Source organism: Centropristis striata, chromosome 19 (genome assembly GCF_030273125.1).
Source record: "Centropristis striata isolate RG_2023a ecotype Rhode Island chromosome 19, C.striata_1.0, whole genome shotgun sequence".
Lineage (NCBI taxonomy): Eukaryota > Metazoa > Chordata > Actinopteri > Perciformes > Serranidae > Centropristis > Centropristis striata.
Genome location: NC_081535.1, coordinates 12872150 through 12893732, shown reverse-complemented (window position 1 = coordinate 12893732; position 21583 = coordinate 12872150). Strand labels below are relative to the sequence as shown.

The window sequence follows — 21583 nt, the reverse complement described above, 5'->3', positions numbered from 1 at the left end:
ACACACCTCTGCTCTGTGGGATACTGACAGATGTAATTTAGCTTTTACACACAACAGTCATCAGCCAGCCCTGTTCATAAATTCCTAACTGATTCCCCATTTATTGACTTCATAGGAAACACACGTAGCTCGATGTCACCGCTGATTTACACGGTGCTGGTTCCATTCAGCTCATTGGCCGGTGACCATGTGATCGTGCAGGCCTGTAGCACCTATATGGCCAGGGCTCGTGTCTGCAGCCACAGATTGATGTGACCGCTGGTGGCTGCGTTATTAATGGAGTAGAAGAGTTATATCACCCCGAGGAAATACAGCCAACTGCCCGAGATTGAGCAGCTGTGGAGGCATAAAGCAAAAGCTGAAACCCAATCATCCACACGTCTTGGCGTATGCAGCAGCAACAAATTTAGTCTTAGGGCTGTTAGGCTATGTTGGAGTTATGTTTTTGTATTTGTAGTGGGATTATAGTCAGAGCTGCGCAGTTTGCTCACAAGGCTTCGGTTGCATTGGAGTCATAAAGTTGTCTCTCTCTGTATAAATGTATCATCAATGGAAGCAGAAAAAAATCGGCAAAGTTGGGAATGATGAGTGTAAACACATTACGTATGATATTATGTATTTGTTCACATGCATCGTTTTCAACAGGGGTTAGAAAAGTGAAGCTGTCTTCAGTGCTGAAAGTCAGTCCATCAGGAACTAACTTTCAGCACCGTGGACAGCTCCACTCGCTCATTGATCACTACCAACCCTTTAATAAAACAAGCCCTCTGCACAGGATCGCAATGCGCACTTACTCCTGATTGGCTGGGTCGACACACCACGTGACAGCCCCCTACCTTCCCAGCTTTTCTTCTCTCTGTGTCTGGAGTCCAGTGAATGAAGAGTCTGCGTACATTCAAGCCACACATCGGACACAGTAACCTGTCTTATCCCAGCAACATGTTATTATTGTGTGGGGGACACACACAGAGGAAAGGACGCTGGAGGGTTGATGATAGGAATGGTGATCTTTATAAATGGTTTACAGTAGAAAGCACACCTCACTTATGTCGTATTTTTTCAGTTATCTTGGTAACATTTCACTCAAAATAATCTGTAATTTCTCAAGTGGATATACCATGCTATCTATCTATCAAAGGGTAATATGTGTTTTTCTTTTCCAACATGAACATTCATTATTGTAAAATGCCATGGCAAATTTACAATAACAAAATAAAATAAATACAAATAAAAATAATCATTAAATTATTATTAAATCAAACAACACTAATAATAGTAACACTACTACTACTACTATTACTACTACTACTAATAATAATAATACCAATAATAATAATAATAATAACAATAGCAATGACGACAATAATAATAATAATAACAATTAAAACAATTAATTGCAAGGCAAATTTGGCCACGCTCATTTAAAAATGCCTGTGCTTTCTGATTACAAACATTGATATTATTAAAATCATAAAATAATAATTTATATTAGAATATAGGAAAAATAGAAAGGCAAAATGTGTATAAAAAGTGTTTTAAATAGATATAATATTTAATATAATTATTTATAAATACATAAACATGAAGGTCTTGCTCAGGGAGATCTGACATGAGCCTTCTTAGTTTCTCATGGAGTCCAGTGTGAGTCCTATAAGGACAGTTATTCATCAAGTTAGAGATTTATGATCAAGGCACTATAATTAGTAGAAGTGCATTCATATTAGTCATACACATATTATTCATTCATGTTCTGTGTTATTTTCTGTGGAACTGGGTATTACTCCCCCTACTGGTGGAAAAAACTGTGAAGACTGACCTGTCTCATGAAAAAAAATATATAATCCAATATAGGCGCTGCCTCACAAAAGGAAGACTTTTATTTATTAATCTACAAACTGACATTTGCTCTTAATAGGATAAAACCACAGATGATTCATAAACAGTAGATGCTATTGTAAGTGTATAGGTCAAGAAAGACCTCAAATATCCACACATAGCTAGGATTAACAACACAGAACCACAGTGTTAAAATCACAGATCATAGCAAGATTTGGACACAGAAATTTTGACTAAATATACTGTAGTGTATAGGAGAATTCAACAATGCATCCCAATTAAGAAAACAAAGTCAAAATCCTACATAAAAATATTAAAATGTAAACATTTATGGAAACAAACATTATTATACACATTCACGTTTCATAATTTTCACTCTGTTGGCTTTTTATACATATCTGAATGAAAATCTACTGTAGACACACATTAGCTGCCTTTCTTGATCATAATCTCATCTCTATTCATTCCCATTGACTATAAATGTAATTCAGATCAAGTGTGCCTTTTAAATCGTGCAGTGAAAAATGATTGTTGGGCTCATGAATAAAAAGTTTGTTGTACCCTTCTGATGTACCTAGAAAAGAAAAAAAACATAAAGCTGCTCCACACAAGCACAGAGTCAGCACCACTTTACTCTCCCCCTCCATGTGTTTACCTACTGGACTGTGTTTTGATCATTCTGACAAGTAGGTAGAAAAATGTGGAGTGAGGCGAGCCGCAAAGTGAGCTGCCTGCTTAGGTTGACAGAAACAGCCTCTCAGATGCTCAGAGGTCTTTTTTCCCCCCAGTTTGCTCTGGGTAAAGGAACTGGTCCATTAAAACCACCAACATCAAGAACACTCTTTACCTCATACCTTCTGGAGAGTCGTGGCCATTCAATACCAACCTTTAATCTGTGAGTTTCCTCTGTGAAAACATACTTTTTAGACAGTGGTTCACATGCATTTTCCTACAGATTAATGCACTGGGAGTGGACACATAACACTCAAAACAACATCATAATTGGCTATCAATAAATAGGAAATTTAAACTTACAGTTTAAGTATTTTACAACATCTCATTTTGTGCATTTTTTTCAGTCACACATCTCTTTTTCTTGTTAAGCTACATTTAAACTGTGCAACACATTGTTTGAATGCACACAGCTGCAGAACATGATACATTTGATACATTTCGAGGAATCTTATGTCCTTTTCCAGCATATCTGAGGCAGTCTTGCACCTGTGTCTCAGATGTACAGTCATCAATATGTGCTCTAAAGGTTATCAATATGTCTTTACACCATGTCGCCATGACAAATACTTGTATATTTATTATTCGAAGAAACTCTAGCTGTCCGAAGAAACATTGATCGCTTTGAAATTCCCATGATGGTGCGCTGAGAAATTGCTTTTGTTTTGTTATTGTTATGCTCAGGTTTCATTTTGCTTCAGGACTTCTTTTTAATAACGTCAAGGCCTCAGGTGACTGTGACGGCACAGAGGAGAGAGATCCGAGCCATGATTGAGATAAGGAATCTAAATGATGCTAAATGATGTGACTGTGGAACAAAACGGATGGAGGGGAGAACAAAAGTTTGGTGTAAAAGTCTAGTAAACTGGACTCCACTTGGTCATTTGTATGTGTTGACAGCATTTGTTGGTGTCATTTTGCTGAAATACATCCACAGATGTTCTTTGGTCATTATGATTCGCAAATTATTATTAATTAGTGCAGTTTATTAACTCTGCCAAGAGAGATTTGAGCTATTCAGTGTGTGTGGAAGTGTGAATTATTTGTGTGCTAAAGAACACATATTGAAAAAACGGACAAGATACAAATTAAGGCATACATTAATAAATTAGCTGAGCTATGTGATTCCTATCTTTGTTTTGGTGTGAACCTTTCTGACCTTCCCACAGTTTGACCTCATGGCCGAAAATTAAATTAAGACGCCATCTTGATTGCTGCTGTCAGACAAAACAACAGTCGACTCTCAAGGTTCTATAGATCAAAAATGATGATAACAAGGCCAAAAGGCAAGCTTTTAAGTAGAAAACCTTTCTGTGCTATATTGGGGCTCTAATAATTTATTTTCAAGAAACTGCACTTTGATTTTTGGAGCCAAAGTTAAAACTTTTTCCTCGCAGACACTGCAAGTCTCATTTGAGTTTAGTGACTTCAATCTTATTAAATTTTAATGGCCACAGTTGTTTGACAGTTTTAAAGTTCCACAGACAAATATTCCCACTAAGTACTTGAAAATAAATTATTAAAACAGAGAAAATGTTCATGTTTTGCTTCACTAAAAGAAGGTTAAAAAGGATTTTTTTTCTCTGCATATGTCCATATCAAAGCGGTGTTTCATGTTTTTGTGGTACAATTTGCTAATATGTTTTTTATTGCTGTTTATTATGTTTTTTATAGCTCTGGTTGTTAAAAGCCTATTAACATAAATCGATGTTTATCACTGCATTTTCTCGCACTTATCTGTTTTGGTGGCAGCAGGCTAAAAAGGGTGGTCCAAACATCCCCCTCCCCAGCAGCAGTTTTCAGCTAATCCTGTGGGTGATCACGACATTTCCCAAACCAGATGGATGATAAACAATCTCACCAGCGTGTTCTGGGTCAACTCTGGGCTGTTCAACCGTTGGGATGTGCCAAGAAAACCTCCACAGGAAGGAAACCCAGGAGGCATCCTGATGAGATGCAGCAGCTCTAGTCTGAGCTCCCTTCAGATGTCTGAGCCCCGACCCTATTCCTATGGGTGAACCCAGCCACCTCTTACAGACGCTTGAATCAAAAGCTCATGACCATAGGTGAGGGTTGGAATGTAGATGGACTAGAAAATCGCACTCTTTGCCTTCCCTCCCTTCTCACCACATGGTACAACGCCTGCATAGCTAATACTGCACTAATTGGCTCCATTTTACTCTCAATCATGAACCAAAACGAAGATGTTTTAACTTATTCACTTGAGGCAATCCAGTCTTCTGCCAGAGAACCAGGGCCTCAGACTGCGTGCTGGAGGTCAAGGTCTGATGAGGCGACTGATGAAGCGAACATCATCTTTAAAGGACAGAGAAGCAGTTCTAAGGTGCCCAAACTGGACACTCTGGGCCTGGAGATCCTATCCATGAAGATCATGAGGTGCATTTCCACTGTAGTCGAATATCCGGAATGGGGCGGTTCTCCCTTGCTGAAACGCCCTTAATTTGAATGTGGGCCGCCCTATTGGCTGTCTGACCGGCCGTTTTTTGGCCCCGTCGAAGAGCAGGGCCTTTTTTCTCCCCTGAAAAAAGCTTGGTTGCTGATTGGTAGAACGCTAATAACGCGGGATGTGACGTAGTACTCGACGCCACAACAACACACACCATTTTTAAAGCCAGCGAAGAAGCGAGTAGTCACAAGCGACAAGAAACAGAATCCCCTTTAATGCGCGGTCCCGCAAATGTCCCGCTATATTGCTGGGAAAATCTGTGCCAGGTTTTCACCTTAGAGCGTTGATAGTGATCCCATGAAGGCATGAAATTCTGCCCTTTTATAGTGGCGTCGTGGAACAAGGTGCACAGTAGCACAGTGCTAATAGGCTACACATAGCGACCTCCGTTTGTTAATACCAAGCACCGGACAATCTGTGCACAGTTAGCGATGCCGGTTCGTTTACAATAAGCGGTGGATGCTGTGCACTGTTAGCGACGGTAGCCGCAGTTGTTATGCATGCTGTTACAGCAAGCTCTGCTCCTTCCTTCTTGTTTATGTTTGGTGCGTCTCCCGTGTTTAATTTGTTGCACATGTGAAGTCACAGTTAAAACTGTCACTGAGCAATGACGCAACGATCCAAAACCACACGTCACCTCCGAAGTCTCGTAAATCCCTCTGGGGCCTTTTTTTGTAATGGAGAGATGCAGAGTAAGCGGGCATTTGAGGGGGCGTGGCCTGAGGCTTTCCCAGTGGCCACCTTTTACCCTAATGGAAAAACGACTATAAAGAGAAATGGCCACTGAAAATGTGTTTCGCTTCCAGCTGAGAATACGGACACAGCTCCCTGATATCACAACCCTGAAGTAGATAGGATGGAATCCACATTGGTCCTCCTGAGTTTTGTTGCTGTCCACTAGTGGGTTCTCAGGTTAAGGGTCTTGACTGAGGATTGGCCACCACAGGTGCCATGCCATTGTCCTAAACTATGATTATTTATTCATTTTAAAATGTTTTACTTAATACTTTGTATTTCTGCATGTGTGTTGTTTTCTTTTGTATGTCACGTACGTTTGAAAGCACAATTTCTTTTGAAGGACTGGAGAAAAGTCAATAAAAGTACGGAAGCATTATATTAAATCTGTCTTGTACCACTGTTGTGTTGTGTTTTGGAGGTCTATTTATCTTGTGAATTAAAATGTTAAACATAGCCACAATAAAAAAACATGCATCTGGACACGCCCCTGCTCAGGTTGCCATTATGACAGACACCAACTGTTGTGGTCAGAATGTGATCTATGCCTCTCTATTATATACACCACATACTTATTATATATCAACATTATGATGAGGGTTTAATATCAGGGATGAGCAAATAACACATTGTAATACCACTATGCTCAACCCAACTCAGTGTCCATACATATGCAAATAAAACTCTGTTTGCATAAATTCTGTCAAAAATAACTTGCAGAGAAAAGCAGATGTCTCTTTGGGATGGTTTTATTCTGCATTCAGATTTCTCTGGAGCCTAAAGTGCTCATTATTTGTGCAGAGTGACACTAAGCGGTTCCAACTAGTTAGCTGAGGGTATGTCAATTATTTTACAGATGTCCTTGCAGCTCAGTTACTTTTTTTAGTTATATTTTAACCTTGGCTCAACTTCTTTAAATAGTATCATAACTATACTAAAGTTGGACAAACTAAACTGAAGTAGACTGTTTCCTTATTCTGTTATGACCTTATATAGTATAAAAATTAAGTGTTATGTTTTCACATTACCATGTCATGCTTTACATGTTCTAGTCTGTTACAGTAAGTGTGATTTAAAGTATAATGTCCTGACTGATAACAACAAGAAGGATTTCTGGCTGCCAACACTCACATGGAGAGCTGATTCATTATTAACCTGAATAAATCTATTTTCTGCACCCATATTAGAGAGCAGCTCACTAATCATGCACACAAAATCACTCATGTTCTAACCTCATTTACTCTGAATAACTAATTACATAACCACGGAAATCTGGGAAACATCACAGAACACGACATTAAACACAACAACATCAGTAGCAACAGAGAAACACACATTAAATGAGACTTACGTCCAGGAGTCTTTTGTTGTGGTGCATGCTGGGAGTTTTTCCTCCTTCTGGCCTACTTTGGGATACATGAGTCTCAAAGCAGTAAGGCTCAAGGACAGCAGCTGTTGATACAACTTAGTTAAGAATCAACAAAATACCACATAATTTAACATAACATACTGAACATGTGAAAATTAGAGAAGAAATTTTCAAAATCTTGACAGGCAATTAAACAGCCATTTCAGACTGAACTTCACTTAACAGAGCTAACAAACACGCAAAGGGAAGGTTTATATAAACAGAGGCCAGCCTATACAGACACATAGGGGTGCAAGAATATGTAATGAACTCTATACAACAAATCAAGGTTTACAATATCAAAGATTTGAATTACAAAAGTGTATGTTAACCAAATTTAACTATGAAACAAAACCTGCAAAACGAAATAGTCCCCAAACAATTTTCATTTCAAATGGATCCTTAAAGTCGGACTCACCTCTTGAACTCCCAGTTGGCGTCTTCCACTTCCTGCATTCTCAGTTTAAGAAGCCATTTTAACTGGTGCTGCATCTTTGGTGAACAGAAGACTCGCTGAGGATCCATGAAAACGAACTGAGGTAGAACATATTTATTAAAGCACAAATAGAAGTCAATGGGAGAATGTTAAAAAAAAAAAAGTGCACACACTTAAATTAGCAAGCAAACTGTATTTTCTGTCTTTGGGTGTTTTACTAATTTTGTGGTAATTATGAGTTTCTTTGTTGTTCTGCAGCTGGTATTTAATTGTAGATGTTTTGGGCTCTTTGTGGTCTTCCAGTGTCTCTTTGTAGCCATTTTAAGTTTCACTGTGGTCATTTTAAGCCTCTTCCTGGTTAAGGATAGGGACATTTAGCTTAGCTTAGCTTAGTTTTAACTGAATGTTAAAACTGTTATTTGTTAAAAAAAAACTTCAGTGACTTTGCAGAAGAGCTGTTCAACGAACATTTAAGGCTCCTTTCCTCTATTGAACTGCAGGTCAAAAGGGCACACCCTGCCCTCATTCAGAGCAAGACTCACTTCCTCTATTTGGCTATAGGTTAGGAGAGCACATCATGCCCTCTTACTGAACCTTTCCTGAAAAACGGTTATAACTAGATCAGGGTGCAGCTATTTCAGTAAGAAACATACACATAGGCCCCCAAAAAAGAGGAAAAAAAGAGAACTAAGAAACCTACATACAAGACACCATAGGCCTTAAAAAAGGGAAGCCGTCTAGTTTTGAAATTAAATATCAGAACGTGTCCAGTATGGGTTGGCTGCACCACCATCCAAAATTGACCAATCGTGACAAAGTCCGACCTAGGGTGAGGCCCACACCCAGAAGAAAACTGTGAATTTAAGAAACTTTTTGTCACTCTGACTTTGTGATCCCAGCGTGAACATAGCAGAGTCCAGCACTGGTCATTGCATTTGGCTATTATTCTTTCAATAAATGGTAAACTTTATTCAGTTGGTTTGAGTCTTTTTCAAGTCTAGAACAAAAGAACTGGGGCAGAGTTGGGGAGGCTTTAAAAGCCCCGGCTCCAACACTGGTTATCACTCTGAGTGACATTTTAAAGGTGAAGACCAGGAGACCCTCACACTTTGGACCTTTGGGCCTGTGTAAGCCCAGTAAGAAATCCACCATGACTCTGTATCTAATAACCATCTAAGTGGTTGAACTTGTCTGTCCCATAAAGAATATTTGCCTCTTTTTGTTGCAGTCTTTTAGCCTCAATCTTTTTCCAAACAAAGTCACAATCTGCTTCACAATCAAGATGTAAAAAGAGAAATCTAGGACTGTCAACTAAAAACAAATGAAAAATGAAAAAAAAACCAACCTTGTACTTTCTATAGCATAAGAAGCAAAGAAGCAGAAGATTGTTGCAGCCTCATGTTCCACCTCTGACAAAGAGGATAAGTAAGTCAAATACATTCACCCAGAAAATATTTGAAGAAATCAATAATAGACAAGGCAGCAATAAAAAGCAAACAAAGAACAGAAAGGAGTTGAATATATAAATAAATAAATTATTTTAAAAAAGAAAAAAAATACTCTGAATACCATTTGGAGGTTAATAAGTTTGTATTTCATCCTTTTCTGCCCGTTTCACCAAAAATCCAATGTCACCCGCCTCCATTGTGCTGGAAATTAATTGAACATGATTTATTTAGCTTTGAGTCATATGGACACTGGATACCTGACTGGAGTGAGAAACTAGCCAGCAGCATTCTGCACCTGTTTTCACTCCAATTCCTCCTCTAATGTCCCTGATACCTGAATCCAGAGGGCTTTGAGGCGCGTCACACCTGACAGAAGAGCCATTTGTGTTGAGCTGGAGATTTACTGGCAATCTGGTTTAAATGCCACATCCAAGGGCATGATGGCACGAAATACAACATGGGATTTTGACTCTCAGGTTTCCAGTTTATTTCCATGAGCAGAGTGATATATTGCTGCTGTGCTGGTTCATTTGTAAATTTGTCATTTGTGATATGGTGAATGGGCCACAGGCCTGCATGCATGAGCAGGAATCCACTGCCTAATTGGTCTGTCTGTCTGTCTGTCTTGTTACTTCATACACAATTGTGTTTTATGGCCAGATGACTCTGGCTGACTCAGGATATCAAGTGAAAAAATGTGTTTACTGACTGCTGTCACACTGACAAAGAGTCTAGTTACTTCAGAAAAACATATTTGACAAAACTGAATGTTATTATTAACATCAATACCTGCAAAATCCTTTTATTAAACATACTTTGCCTTCAGCTGAACCAGTCTGTTTCCTGCCACTGGAGATTAGAAAATTGATCCGTCGTGACTGGCACTTTGAGGACAAACTTGACAAGCTCTGCACGTTTTATCTTTGAGTTTTGTGTGTGTATATTTGTGTTTGTGTCTGACAAAGAGAACCTTCACAAATTAGGGTTACCAGTGCCATCTCTCAATGCTGTGTATTAGCTTCCTGCTTTGAGAGCAGCTAAACTGATGTGGGTTTATCCCAGCGTCTGACATCAACTGTATCTTTTCTGCCTTTACTGCTCTTTGATCTCTCCTGGTTTGTCACCCATTAGCCTGTCCCGTCATCCACCTACACACCAGAAAACACCACTTCAGCAGACTGCTGCAGCTGGGTGCTGTTTGGTGAAATAAAAAGAGTATGTCTGTACATCTGTCAAGTCAGATAAAACCCTTTGGTTGCATCTATTCATTTTTCATTGAATTGCCAGTTTTCAACTTTTGCTGTCCTCACTCATTTCTGCCAAGAGGCAAATCCAGTCACAGCCGCCCCACACAGGTCAGGTGTTATTTAAGGTAGTCCATCTCGTGCTGATGTACGTTCAAGTGTTCATTTTTCTGATAAGTTTGGCTTTAATTAGTCATTTTTATTCTATAAAACAGGGGTGTAAGGTCATGATTTACAGCTTTAATTGACTTACAATTGCTCAGATGGGTGTTTGGGTGGAAAATGAAAACCACAGCTGCAGCGCCTGATCACAGATCACAGAGTCTAGAGTGCAGAATCTGGCTCCAAATGACGTCAACCAGACACGATTGCAGAATTATTTTGACTTTTGTACAGTGGGAGGAAGTGGATACACATTTTTATACAGTCTAGTATAAACCTGAAAATGAGAATAAAAGGTCCCTTTTGGGTGCTTCACTTGTGTGTTAAACATCACACATGTTAATGAGCTATGATGAGTTCTCCTTCGGGAAACTAAAAAATACAGTTTTATTGCATTTCCAATTGGAAAAATTGCCCTGCTTATAATGGGTGCAAAAGAAGAGTTGATGAAATCAAGATTTGCTGCGCTCCTGCAGCTTTCATAGCTTAACTTGAACATTTCAAATGTCTTGATTCCTGTCTTGCAGAGCACACTGGCTGCTTCTGGAAAAAAAAATCAACAGAGGAGAGTTTTAAAAAACACCACTTGGTATGAGTCACCCTGCTCGGACTGCGGTTCACACTCAGATAATGAGAATATAGTGAGTGTTTGTCTGAACCTGAAAAGCTTCTTGTAAAGTGAACCTGTGAGCCATTCATTATTCATCGTGATCAAGCGTTGCCATGACTCTCTGTCTACTTGGGAGGACCTTATGTGTTTGGCACAACTCCTTGTGAGTGTCTGTTTCTGCTGCCAAGTGTTTGTGTGATGGCTTGAGAATAAAAGAGGCCCAGAGATGTATATACAGTGTTTGTTAGAGGGGCAGTTCATCCTAAGATCAAAAATAATTTCTTTCTCTTACCTTTAGTGCTATTTATCAATTTAGACAGTTTTGGTGTGAGTGCTGGAAATATCTGTGTAGAGATGCTTGCCTTTTTATTCACAGGCCTTGTTGCGAGGAGTTTCATCTAGGAACTAACCAGGAAAATGTCACTACATCTTAAAGGGAAAAAGTGTATTTTTGATTTTGTCCATTTAAGAGACACATGTTGAGAACATCAACTGTGCTACTGCCACCTCATGGCAGATTGAAAGTCAGTGCAGAGACTTCTAGAGGGGCGGAGGGATAATGTTTTGGCAAGCTTCACTGTCACAGCATGAATTATTTGGGGTTTTTCATGTAGAACATGTGTCAACTTGACAACTTTTCATTGAAAAACAAACACAACACAAGTAAAACAACACAAGTCATTTCATCAAATGTTGAAATATAAAATATGGGTTGATTCCATGCTGCAAAAAGGTGAAAATTTCCTTTTCCAAGGTGTTAACTTTTACTAGGTTTTATTAGATTGTGTTAATGTGAATATAATAACTGCCTTGGATAAAAAAAAAAGTTTGCAGACACTGTGTTTGAGGCTAGATTATAAATGCTTGGATAACAGTAAATGCCATTTTGATAATTGTAATGGAAAAATGAATAACAGCTCCCATGAAAATGCAGAAGTGACATTTGGTATTTGTCTCGTCTGTCTCCAGTGAAGAAAGTTGTGAAAAAGTTTACAGGCTGATTTCAATAAAGGCATACTCCAGTGATTAAAGCAACTACAAAAAAACTTTCATTTTGTGTTGATTTTGGCGGCCCTAAACCATAGGTTTAAATATTGCTTCTAAGCAGAATATTGTCCTGTACATGAATGAAAAACTTGAGATGTTTCAAAACCAAGTGAGAGGCTGGGAAGAAAGGTCAACAATCAACCCACACAGTTGGGTTGTTACTTTAACCAAGCGTGTTGGGTAAGAGGGACCTTGTGCTTCCATGTCGGTGCAGGGTTGCAGAGATGATCTAAGTTGGCTTGTATTTAACAGAGCATTTTTTTAGTGTGAACTCATTTTCTGCAGCACAATTGGCCTGATAGCCAATGAAATGCAATGTGACAAGCTCTCTTTTTAAATAAATTGCTGACACATGATCGCTGTTTAAACATCTTGATGATGTCAAATGACGTTTAGGCACCAAAATGATTTTATTCTAAGGTTAGGTGAAAAAGAACAGGGTTTGGCTTAAAAAATGACCTCCATAATGTCTGTTACACTACAATGTCTATAGTTTATAGTCTTAGTGAACATAAGCCACCATAAACGACCAAATAAGGCTGTGGTTTATTGTTTTTAAATTCATTTTTTTTCTTTTGAAGAGTAAAAATGTGCTTTTCTTTTGAAAAGTCACAGTTTATGTTTAAAGTCAGCGATATTCGCTGTGTCCTCCACACACTGCTGCAGTCACTGGTTGATAAGAAACTTCAAAAAGAAGAGCACACACACACACACACACACACGTCTGTGTTTTCCTCACAGTGTGTGGCCTGACAAATGGACTCCAAGCTGCTCAAAATAACTTCTATCCAACAATAAACTTGATGATGTTCAGCTGATATGCAGTTGAACAGCTGGTCTTTGCGTACGTTGTTGTTAGAGATCCAGTCTTTCATGAACTGCAATGTAAGGAGTTTCAGTCCGGCATTAGCAGAAGGCTAAAAAACAGAATCTATCTCATGTAAAGGGCTGTTTTGTCTTTCAAAAATAGGATAGTGTAACTTTTGGTGTTGAGGTTTTTAATATGAAGCTACAGTTTTACAACTGAAGATTTAGCCCGGCTCTTTTGTGATCCAATTTTAGGCTTTCCCATTTCCTCTATGTTTTCAGGGGCTATAAAACCAGTCATCCTTCTCCCCTGCCTTTGGCAGGTGCAGCATATCCTCCAGTTCCCATTTATAATCAGTGTCTGGTCTCACTTTTCCCTCCTCAAACACAATGAAGCGCATCTCTATATTTCTCACTCTGATCTCGGTGCCCTAATTTCCTCTTTGTTGTTTCTCTCACTCTGACTCTGAAGTAGCAGGGTGGCACTTTTTTAAGCTGGCTCACCAGGATGTCTTTCATGTACCTTATCAGACGCCTTCGGGAATTCAACAAACCCAACACTTTGAGCATCATTTATACAGTGAGAGTGAGTCAGTCTATAGTTTAATTAATGGGGGACACATTGTAAGTTTACACAACGGTTCTTCCTGTAATTCTCAACAAAAGAATTGTTTAATATGGAACGTAAGCGTTTTTACAGCTAGTAGAATTGAGAGAAATTGGAAGGATTTGTTTTTCAAACCCATACTGACTTTGATGAAATTTCTCAACAAATATTTAATGGCTACTATTCTAATTATGTCCAAATAATCTGTATATTATAAGCATATCTGTTTCAGTCACTGGAATGAGCTTAATCACTTCATCAGAAGGTAAAAAAATAAAGCCACCTCAAAACAGATGATACCTGATCGGTGGTTTCTCATTATTGCGTTTGTGTAGCATCAGCACTTTTCATCTGGGATGGGTTCCTTTTGTGTCTAAATTGATACATTAAAATTTGCTCACAATGGCTCTGTTTTCCTGCAGTGTCAGCCACTTTCGCTTTTGTCAAGTGGTAAATAGATCCTCTCTGGCAGTTGCGAGGGCTTTCATCTCCTGCAGGAAGCAGTCCTCCAGACAGGTTTTCAGAGGTTTCAGTCTCTCAGTGGTCTGTCTGGAGTGTGTTGTCATCTGAAGCTGCAGCCTCCCACTGACAGGACAGGACAGGACAGCTGTCACCAGCTCCTTCCTGGAGGTCAGCACTGTGACATCTGGCAGGAAAGTGAAGAATGAGGTTTTTAGTTTGGTCTGATTAGAATCTGGCTAGCGTGTTCAGCTATCACAAAGCCTCAGATTAGAGGATGTGGCTTATCACATCGCTTTGGTATAAGGATAGAGGATGAAGCCACCAAAGATTCTAACGATTTTATTAAGATAGAGACGAGATGTGCAGCTTTAGCGGAAAGATTTCATGGATCTAAAGGAAGAGTTTGACATTTTCAGAAATTGCCTGCAGAGATTTAGAAGCTTGACACCACTCGCCTGGCTCTGTCTAAAGCTCAAAAACCTGCTCTAATGTTACATCTTGCTTGTTTTGGGTCAGACTATTTCTTGGTCCAGTCTTAGGTTGCAACCTCACTTAACCCCCCAGTCTCACACCCAACTGTTAGTATTGGACAAGTATCACATGTTCTTTGGGACCCTGCAGCAGAAAACATTTTAAAAAATTTAGATAATTAATTTGATCTTCCAATCTGGTTGGAAGAGCAGATGCTGTTATAAAAATCCTTGACACCCTCAAAGTTTTAGGTCTTATATGTTTGTTTTAGTTGGTAAAACTTTTCCAATCTTTTAAAAAGACTGCAAGACCACAAATAAAGTTCTTAGTACCGTTGGACAACAATCCTTAACCAAACTCAAATCTACAGCTATCACATTTTCTTTTGGCTCAAATATAAAAGTTAATAATTTCAGTGCAGAGTTAAATGTTTCCTGCTCCAGTTAAACCAGTGCTTGCTTTGAAAAGGCTCCAGACATGGGAACACGTTACTTCACCCTCCTGGTAGGTTCTATTTAAAATGATTGTTTGTGTGTGTATGTATATGTCTTTTTTTAAAATTGTATTTCATGATGATTGCTTAGAGTAATCTTTATTAAGTGAGTTTGTTAAAAAAATAAAAATTGATTCCTGTAGCTTGTAGAAGCAACAAAGCCAACATGAATAATCTAACTAAGAGACTCACTTTGGAAAAGTAGAATTCTAACATATTTTATATTAAAGAAAATGTACTGATTTTGCCATTATACCTGTTCACATGCTTAATTTATGCAGCTAGAATGTCCTCTTCTAATCGCTGTCATCTTATTCTCTGGTATTGGCTGGACATTTCAACATTTTGTATATCTGTTATGGCTTCCCCTTCTGCTGTAAGTAGAACTACAAAAAAGAAATCATGGTCAAACTTCAGTAAATGTTTTATACTTTCAGCTATACACTGTAATAAATTATTCTGTAGTCATTTCATTTTACTTAATATATTTGATAAAATGTATTAAATATAAAGGCGTCCTTGATTTTGAGGCAGTTGTTTCAGTAACTTTAATATAAAAATGTTTGAGATAGAATCTGCTTATTTTGATCACATTAAATATAATCTGTATGTGTATGAAATTCTAAATCAAGAGAATTTTGAATTAATCCAACACAATAGATTTAGTCCGTTTTTAATTGATAGGCACTTTCTGTTAAGTTGTTATTAACTCAACTTGTAACATACTTAGATTTAATTAATAATATTGTGTGCAATCTGTTGCCTCAATTTTATTGAGTAGCTATTGTTTATCTTTTTATTTTATTTTTTTACAGTGTATGGTGTAGTACTTCTATGAGCAGAAAACATGATGAACATCACAGAAAGTGAGACTTACCATTCATGTGATAATTTCAGTTCATAAGGGAGCTGGTGAACACAACATGTGTGCAGAGGTACAGTGGCAGGTTCCTCTCATCTGGTCCTTCACTGTGTCTGTTTTCTGCATCGGGGGGTTGCTGGGCTCGCTTGTGTCCTCTTGGTTGGTCATAGACTTAGCATTAACAAGAAGCGATCAATTAATCAAGCATCTTAATCAAAAACAAACATAATTAAACTTTTATCTTTTGTTTCTTTCTTGTTTTTTTAAATGACGGCCTCAGGCTTTAATACAGTCTCTGTCTCCCTGTCCCACAGAAAGAAAACCCTTTTCATAGGGAATTGTGTGTTTATAACTGGAGCTGTGTTGATGGTCCTGAGCCAAACAGCTGTGTCTTTTGAGATGATCATCGTGGCATGGTTTCTCTATGGCTTCGGCTCAGGTAAATCAACTATGTGGAAACCCAATAAATCTCCTTTTTTTCTTCAATTTCTTCATTCAGTCATGGGGAAAAAATGATGTTTTCTTTAATTACTTGTTCATTTTAATGCCTGGTACAACTAAAGGTACGTTTGTTTGGACAAACATCATAATAAATGATAATGATTTTGGTTATTATCAAGAAAACCATGGAAAATGGCTAGATATCAGCTCTTAAATTAAACTCTTATGAGCTATTTTTGTTGTTATCATTATATTTGTCAAAACAAATGTATCTTTAGTTGTACCAGGCATTAAAATGAACAAGACATTGAAGAAAACAATGGTCTAATCATTTTTTCCACAACTGTAGATGTCTGGCCCATCACTCTCAGCTCCCCATTTAACCCTACAGACAATCAATTTCTATTTCTATTTGTTGCTATTTGATTACTAAGTTCCCTTGGTCATTCGTCACCCAGTTACTGATTGTTATTGACTCTTCTAAAAATGTATGGTTCCCTTGTGTACGTCTCTAGGACTCAATGATGTAGCTCACACCATGTACCTTGTTGAATGTGCCCCCAAGAGGCTGCGAGCGATGATGGGCGTGTCCACCGCTACCTTCCTTTCCTTGGGGAAGTTCACTGGTCAGCTGCTGGGGATCAGGTGAGGGAGTCGGCGTCATGGATACTGTGAGTCAAGTAATGGGTCAGGTGGTGGGAGGTTCGAATGACAGCTCACATGTGGGCAGAGCCCTCCATGGTGTCCTTCTGTAGAGGGATGACCTGGATAACATCTTAAATTGTCTTCCTAAAAGTTGTTTTGTGTTGCAATGCATTTTCTGTTAAGAAACGACATTTAAATATAGAATTTTGTTGCCTAATCCCGTGCATTGATATCAGATGCTTTGAGCTGTGACAATGTTTCTGTATGACCTGGGAATAAAAAATGGTGTTAGTGGTGTTAATACAGGTGCATCTCAATACATTAGAAAATGGTGGAAAAGTCATTTTCTAGTAGTTCAAGTCAAATAGCCCCAACCAAGTACTGAATACATATAGATGGACATACTTTTTCAGAGGCCAACATTTCCATATCAATTTTTTTTTTAGCCATAATCATTATAATTAGAAGAAATTAAATAAACTAAGACATGAAATGTTTCTTTCTGTGTGTAATGGAACTATATAATGTGTTGTTTCAACTTTTTGAATTGAATTACTTACTTACTTAATTACTTACTTGAATTACTACATAAATAAACTTTTCTATGATATTCTAATTTATTGAGATGCACCTGTATAACTGATAGGAATGGCAGCCTGAAAACTGCAATTAAAGAAAAAAAAGAAGGCTCAAGTTGTAAGAAACCCCTTCAACATGTGCCCCTTTAAACAAGACATAACAAACCACAAAAAAACAAAACAAATTTTTAAAAAAATATATTTTCTATATTGTAGATTGATACTGAAGACATCAAAACTTTGATTGAACACATATGGAATTATATAGTTAACAAACTAGAATATAGTATTTCTGATTCTTCAAAGTAGCCACCTTTTGCTTTCAAAAGGCAAGAAATTCCACAAATTAACTTTTGACAAGGTGCACCTGTTAATTAAAAAATATTCCAGGTGACAAAATAACAGAAGTTTGCAAAGCTGCCATCAAAGCAAAAGATGGCTACTTTGAATAATCTTAAATATGTAACATATTCTGATTTGTTTAACACTTTTTTGTTTTCTACATAATTCCATATGTATTCTTTCGGAGTTTTGATGTCTTGAATAAAGAAAAACCATTGAATGAGAAGGTGTATTCAAACTTTTGACTGGTATTGTAAGTGTTTATGTGCATGTCATTATGTTGCAGCCTTTTAACTCTGCTGCATTTGTACAGATCAAGTGAGGAACTGGGGAAGCAAGTGTAACTTTTCCACTTTTTATTTTATATTGCTTTGTGTCCATTTACATTTCAAGTGATGGAAGTGGAATTTTTACTGTACTTTTTAGTACCTTTTTGAATCTAATGTATTGTACGGTTGTATTTTTACATGTCTACTGGATATACAGATGAGCAGGAGCAAGAGCTTTTACAGCTCACAGATAAAACAAGTTTTCTTTCATGGTGATGTTGTCGTCCTTGCAGTGAGTTGCTTGGCACACGGGAGAGGTTGCCCTGGCTGCTTGGTTTCAGTGGTTTTACAGCGTTACTGCAGCTCCTCGTCCTGCCTCTCCTGCCAGAGTCTCCCAGCTTCCTCTTGTTGTTCAAAGGGGACCAACAGGTCTGTGAAAAAGGTATGAGAGTGCTTTATTTCAGCTGATCTTTCCTGCAAATAAGTCGCCTTTCAGGACTGTTTAACTGGTCTGTAGTGTTATTGTACTACAATGTAATATATTGCTTTGTCCCCCTCCCCCAGCTCTCAAGAAGCTATGGGGTAAGAAGGACTACAGCAGAGATTTGGAGGGGTTGTTGAAGGAGAAAGCTGTCTTGCAGAACTTTCACAGTTACTCAGTGATTGAGTTGATTCAGAACAAAGACGTCCGTTGGCAGTCGACCTCCAACATCATTATCTATATGTGGCGTTGGTGGTGTGAGTGATATGTAACACTCTGTACACTCTTTTTTTTTTCTTAAGTCTTTTAGTAGTTTTCGGGTAATGCAGAGAGTAGAGTTAATGATGGTAAACGGACCTGCACTTATATAATGCATTTCTAATCAACCATTCAAAGCGCTTTACAGTACAGACTGCCCTCATTCACCCATTAACACTCACATTCATACTGGTGGCAGAGGCTACCCTAAACGGTGCCACCTGCCACCATTGGGAATTCATTCACACACGATGAACGCAGCATCGGGAGCAATTTGGGGTTCAGTTTCTTGCTCAACGACATTGAGGCTGCCACGGTCAGGTCTGATCAGTGGGATAATGTTAAGAATCTGTGGACCATAATGATGAAAAGCTATTAAAAGAATTTTGATAGTTCAAAAATTACACAATTTATAGAGGAATAACTTCCAGGGCATTTGAGGCTCTGGGCAAAATTTGGGGTCAAAGGCCACTAAGTGGTGCTTTTTGTTGAAAAATCATGGGACATGCTAAAATTATTCTTTCATTGGGCTGCAAGTGTGATGTGCACGGAACTTTGTGTATGTATTCTCATGATCACAATTTATTAAATGAGTTTTCATACAAAGGACTTGATCTCCACATAGTTCTGTCTGATTAACACAAAACTTGAAACAAAAAAAAGCTACTCATGATAGGTCGTCTGTCAAATGACTAAATTGTTGCATGTAGCATCTAACGTCTCTCATGTGCTTCCCTTTTATTTTTTATTGACTTTAGTTAACTCTTTTGCCTTGCAGTTACAGCCCTGTCAGTAGGGGGTGCTGCAGGCCCCTCAGCACCCCCTACTGCCAGCATCTCTTTGCAAGGTCAGGAAGAAAGTGGTCATACATGAAATGTATTACATGACTCTCCTTGTTACAACCACCCCGAATCTCCCCTATTATTTTTCCAAATATGTCTCTTTCAAAATTCAAATACTCCCCTCCAAGTCTACTTTTATGCCTTTGAAGTGTTTCATGTGGCAGGAATCCAACCACACCACCATGGGAATGGGGCTGTGTGAGGTGTTTGCTCATTTATTTTATCTATTTTTTAATAGCCAGTGAGTTTTGAGTGTGATATCCCTTAGACACTCTGACATAGATTTTTGGTTTTTCCATAATTTCTTAAATCCCTTCCCTGTGCTCTCACAGTTTATGTGTGGTTGGAGCTCCCCCCTCTGTTCTACTGCTGTAAATGTGCTTTGATGTTGCAGTTCATGATTGTTGAGTACACAGGCAAGAAAGTCCTGCTGTTCAGAGGATACATGGCAATGGCTGCAACACTGATCCTCCTCACCATCACTGTGTGCCTACAAGTGAGTCACCACAAAACCAGACACTGTCTGCAGCATATTTCTCAATTTTCTGCTGTTTAAATCAGGACTGAAAGCAACTCAAACCCCCCATGAGTTCAAGCAATCCCACAGATCCTGTAATTTTCCTCAGAATCAGGTTTCCTGGTTGCTGTACTGCAGCATGATCCTTGTTTTCATCTTCATCACTCTTTTTGCTGGTGGACCAGGTACGTTTATCACTCAAATCGTAGATACGTATTTATCAAAGTCCATATTCAACAATGATCACAGCCTAATGAGGTGTATATATCCCTGCTGTTTTCTTGAACCTCAGATGGCGTATCACCTACTTTTCCATCGGAAATATTAAGTCTTTCATACAGATCAGCCTCATTCACAATCCTCTGCTCTTTCAACTGGAGTTGCATGTTTTTGATGGTGATGTTCTTCCCTTTTTTAGTTGTAATTATTTTAGTAAAATTTGGCATATTTAAACACAGGCCAGTAGACATATTTACTCCTGATAATCCAGGTGAAACACATCACACTGATTTGTAAATGTCCTCCATTTTTTTCCTTTCCAGGTGAAACTGCATCACTTTATTTTTCTCATATTCATGTTTTTGGAAACCAAAAAGAGACTAAATTGTGATAATTTTCTCATCAAGTATCATGAAGAAGAAGTCATGTTATCACAATGAGAATATTTAAATAGTTTAAATGTAGCAGAAGTACAAGATAAAAACCCATATAGTTGTTTTGTTTATAAGACACAGACATATGTTAATTTAACTAAGTCAGCCTTGTGAACAATGCATTACAACATTAATAAATTGGCTTTTCTATTGTGGTGGCAATTTCTGGTGAATAAAGCAACTGTCTTTCTGTTCAATTTAATGTAAGCTCTGCAGAGGACACCACAAGAATGAGATGGGCAATGAGCCCCAATTATCAAGGACCAGGGTGTTTTACACATTCAACAGTAAAGTTAACAATAATCAGAAGATTAGCAAGACAAGAATATATTAGTTGTTCACAGTCCATAAGAGGAGATCATGTAAAGTGTCATATGTTATTATCATTATGTTCCAACCAACAGTGTCAATTATGTACTTAACGAAAAATGTGTTTTGTCATGATTAAATGAGAATATGAAATAAAGTAAAATAGGTTCATCGGCTGTAATCAGATTGGAATTTTTTCAAGACATATAAACAAAATGAGAAATTTCCAGTACACTATTTTCTCTCTATTTTTTCCTTTTTTTTTTTTTTTTTACAAGTTTTTTTTTAGCTTGGACAGATGGGGCTGTGTTCATCTTTGTCCTTGCTTATCAGTGGTCTGCATGTTTGACCTCTGGCCAAACAGAGATAACACAATCCAGCGTCCAGCTGCAAAAACTTCAGCACAAACTGTTTGTGTGCT

At 38.2% G+C, this 21583-nt stretch overlaps 1 protein-coding gene across 1 annotated transcript; it reads left to right on the top strand.

Moving 5' to 3' along the window:
* Window positions 1-4756: 4756 nt before the first annotated feature.
* On the top strand, window positions 4757-20859 carry slc2a11l (solute carrier family 2 member 11, like). Its single transcript, XM_059358629.1, is given in 15 exon segments — window positions 4757-4965; window positions 14112-14169; window positions 15247-15304; window positions 15307-15341; window positions 15863-15902; window positions 15905-16001; window positions 16136-16266; window positions 16784-16913; window positions 18396-18544; window positions 18667-18840; window positions 19620-19688; window positions 20016-20179; window positions 20310-20385; window positions 20493-20596; window positions 20743-20859. Coding segments are annotated over 15 exon segments (1611 nt in total).
* Window positions 20860-21583: the final 724 nt, after the last annotated feature.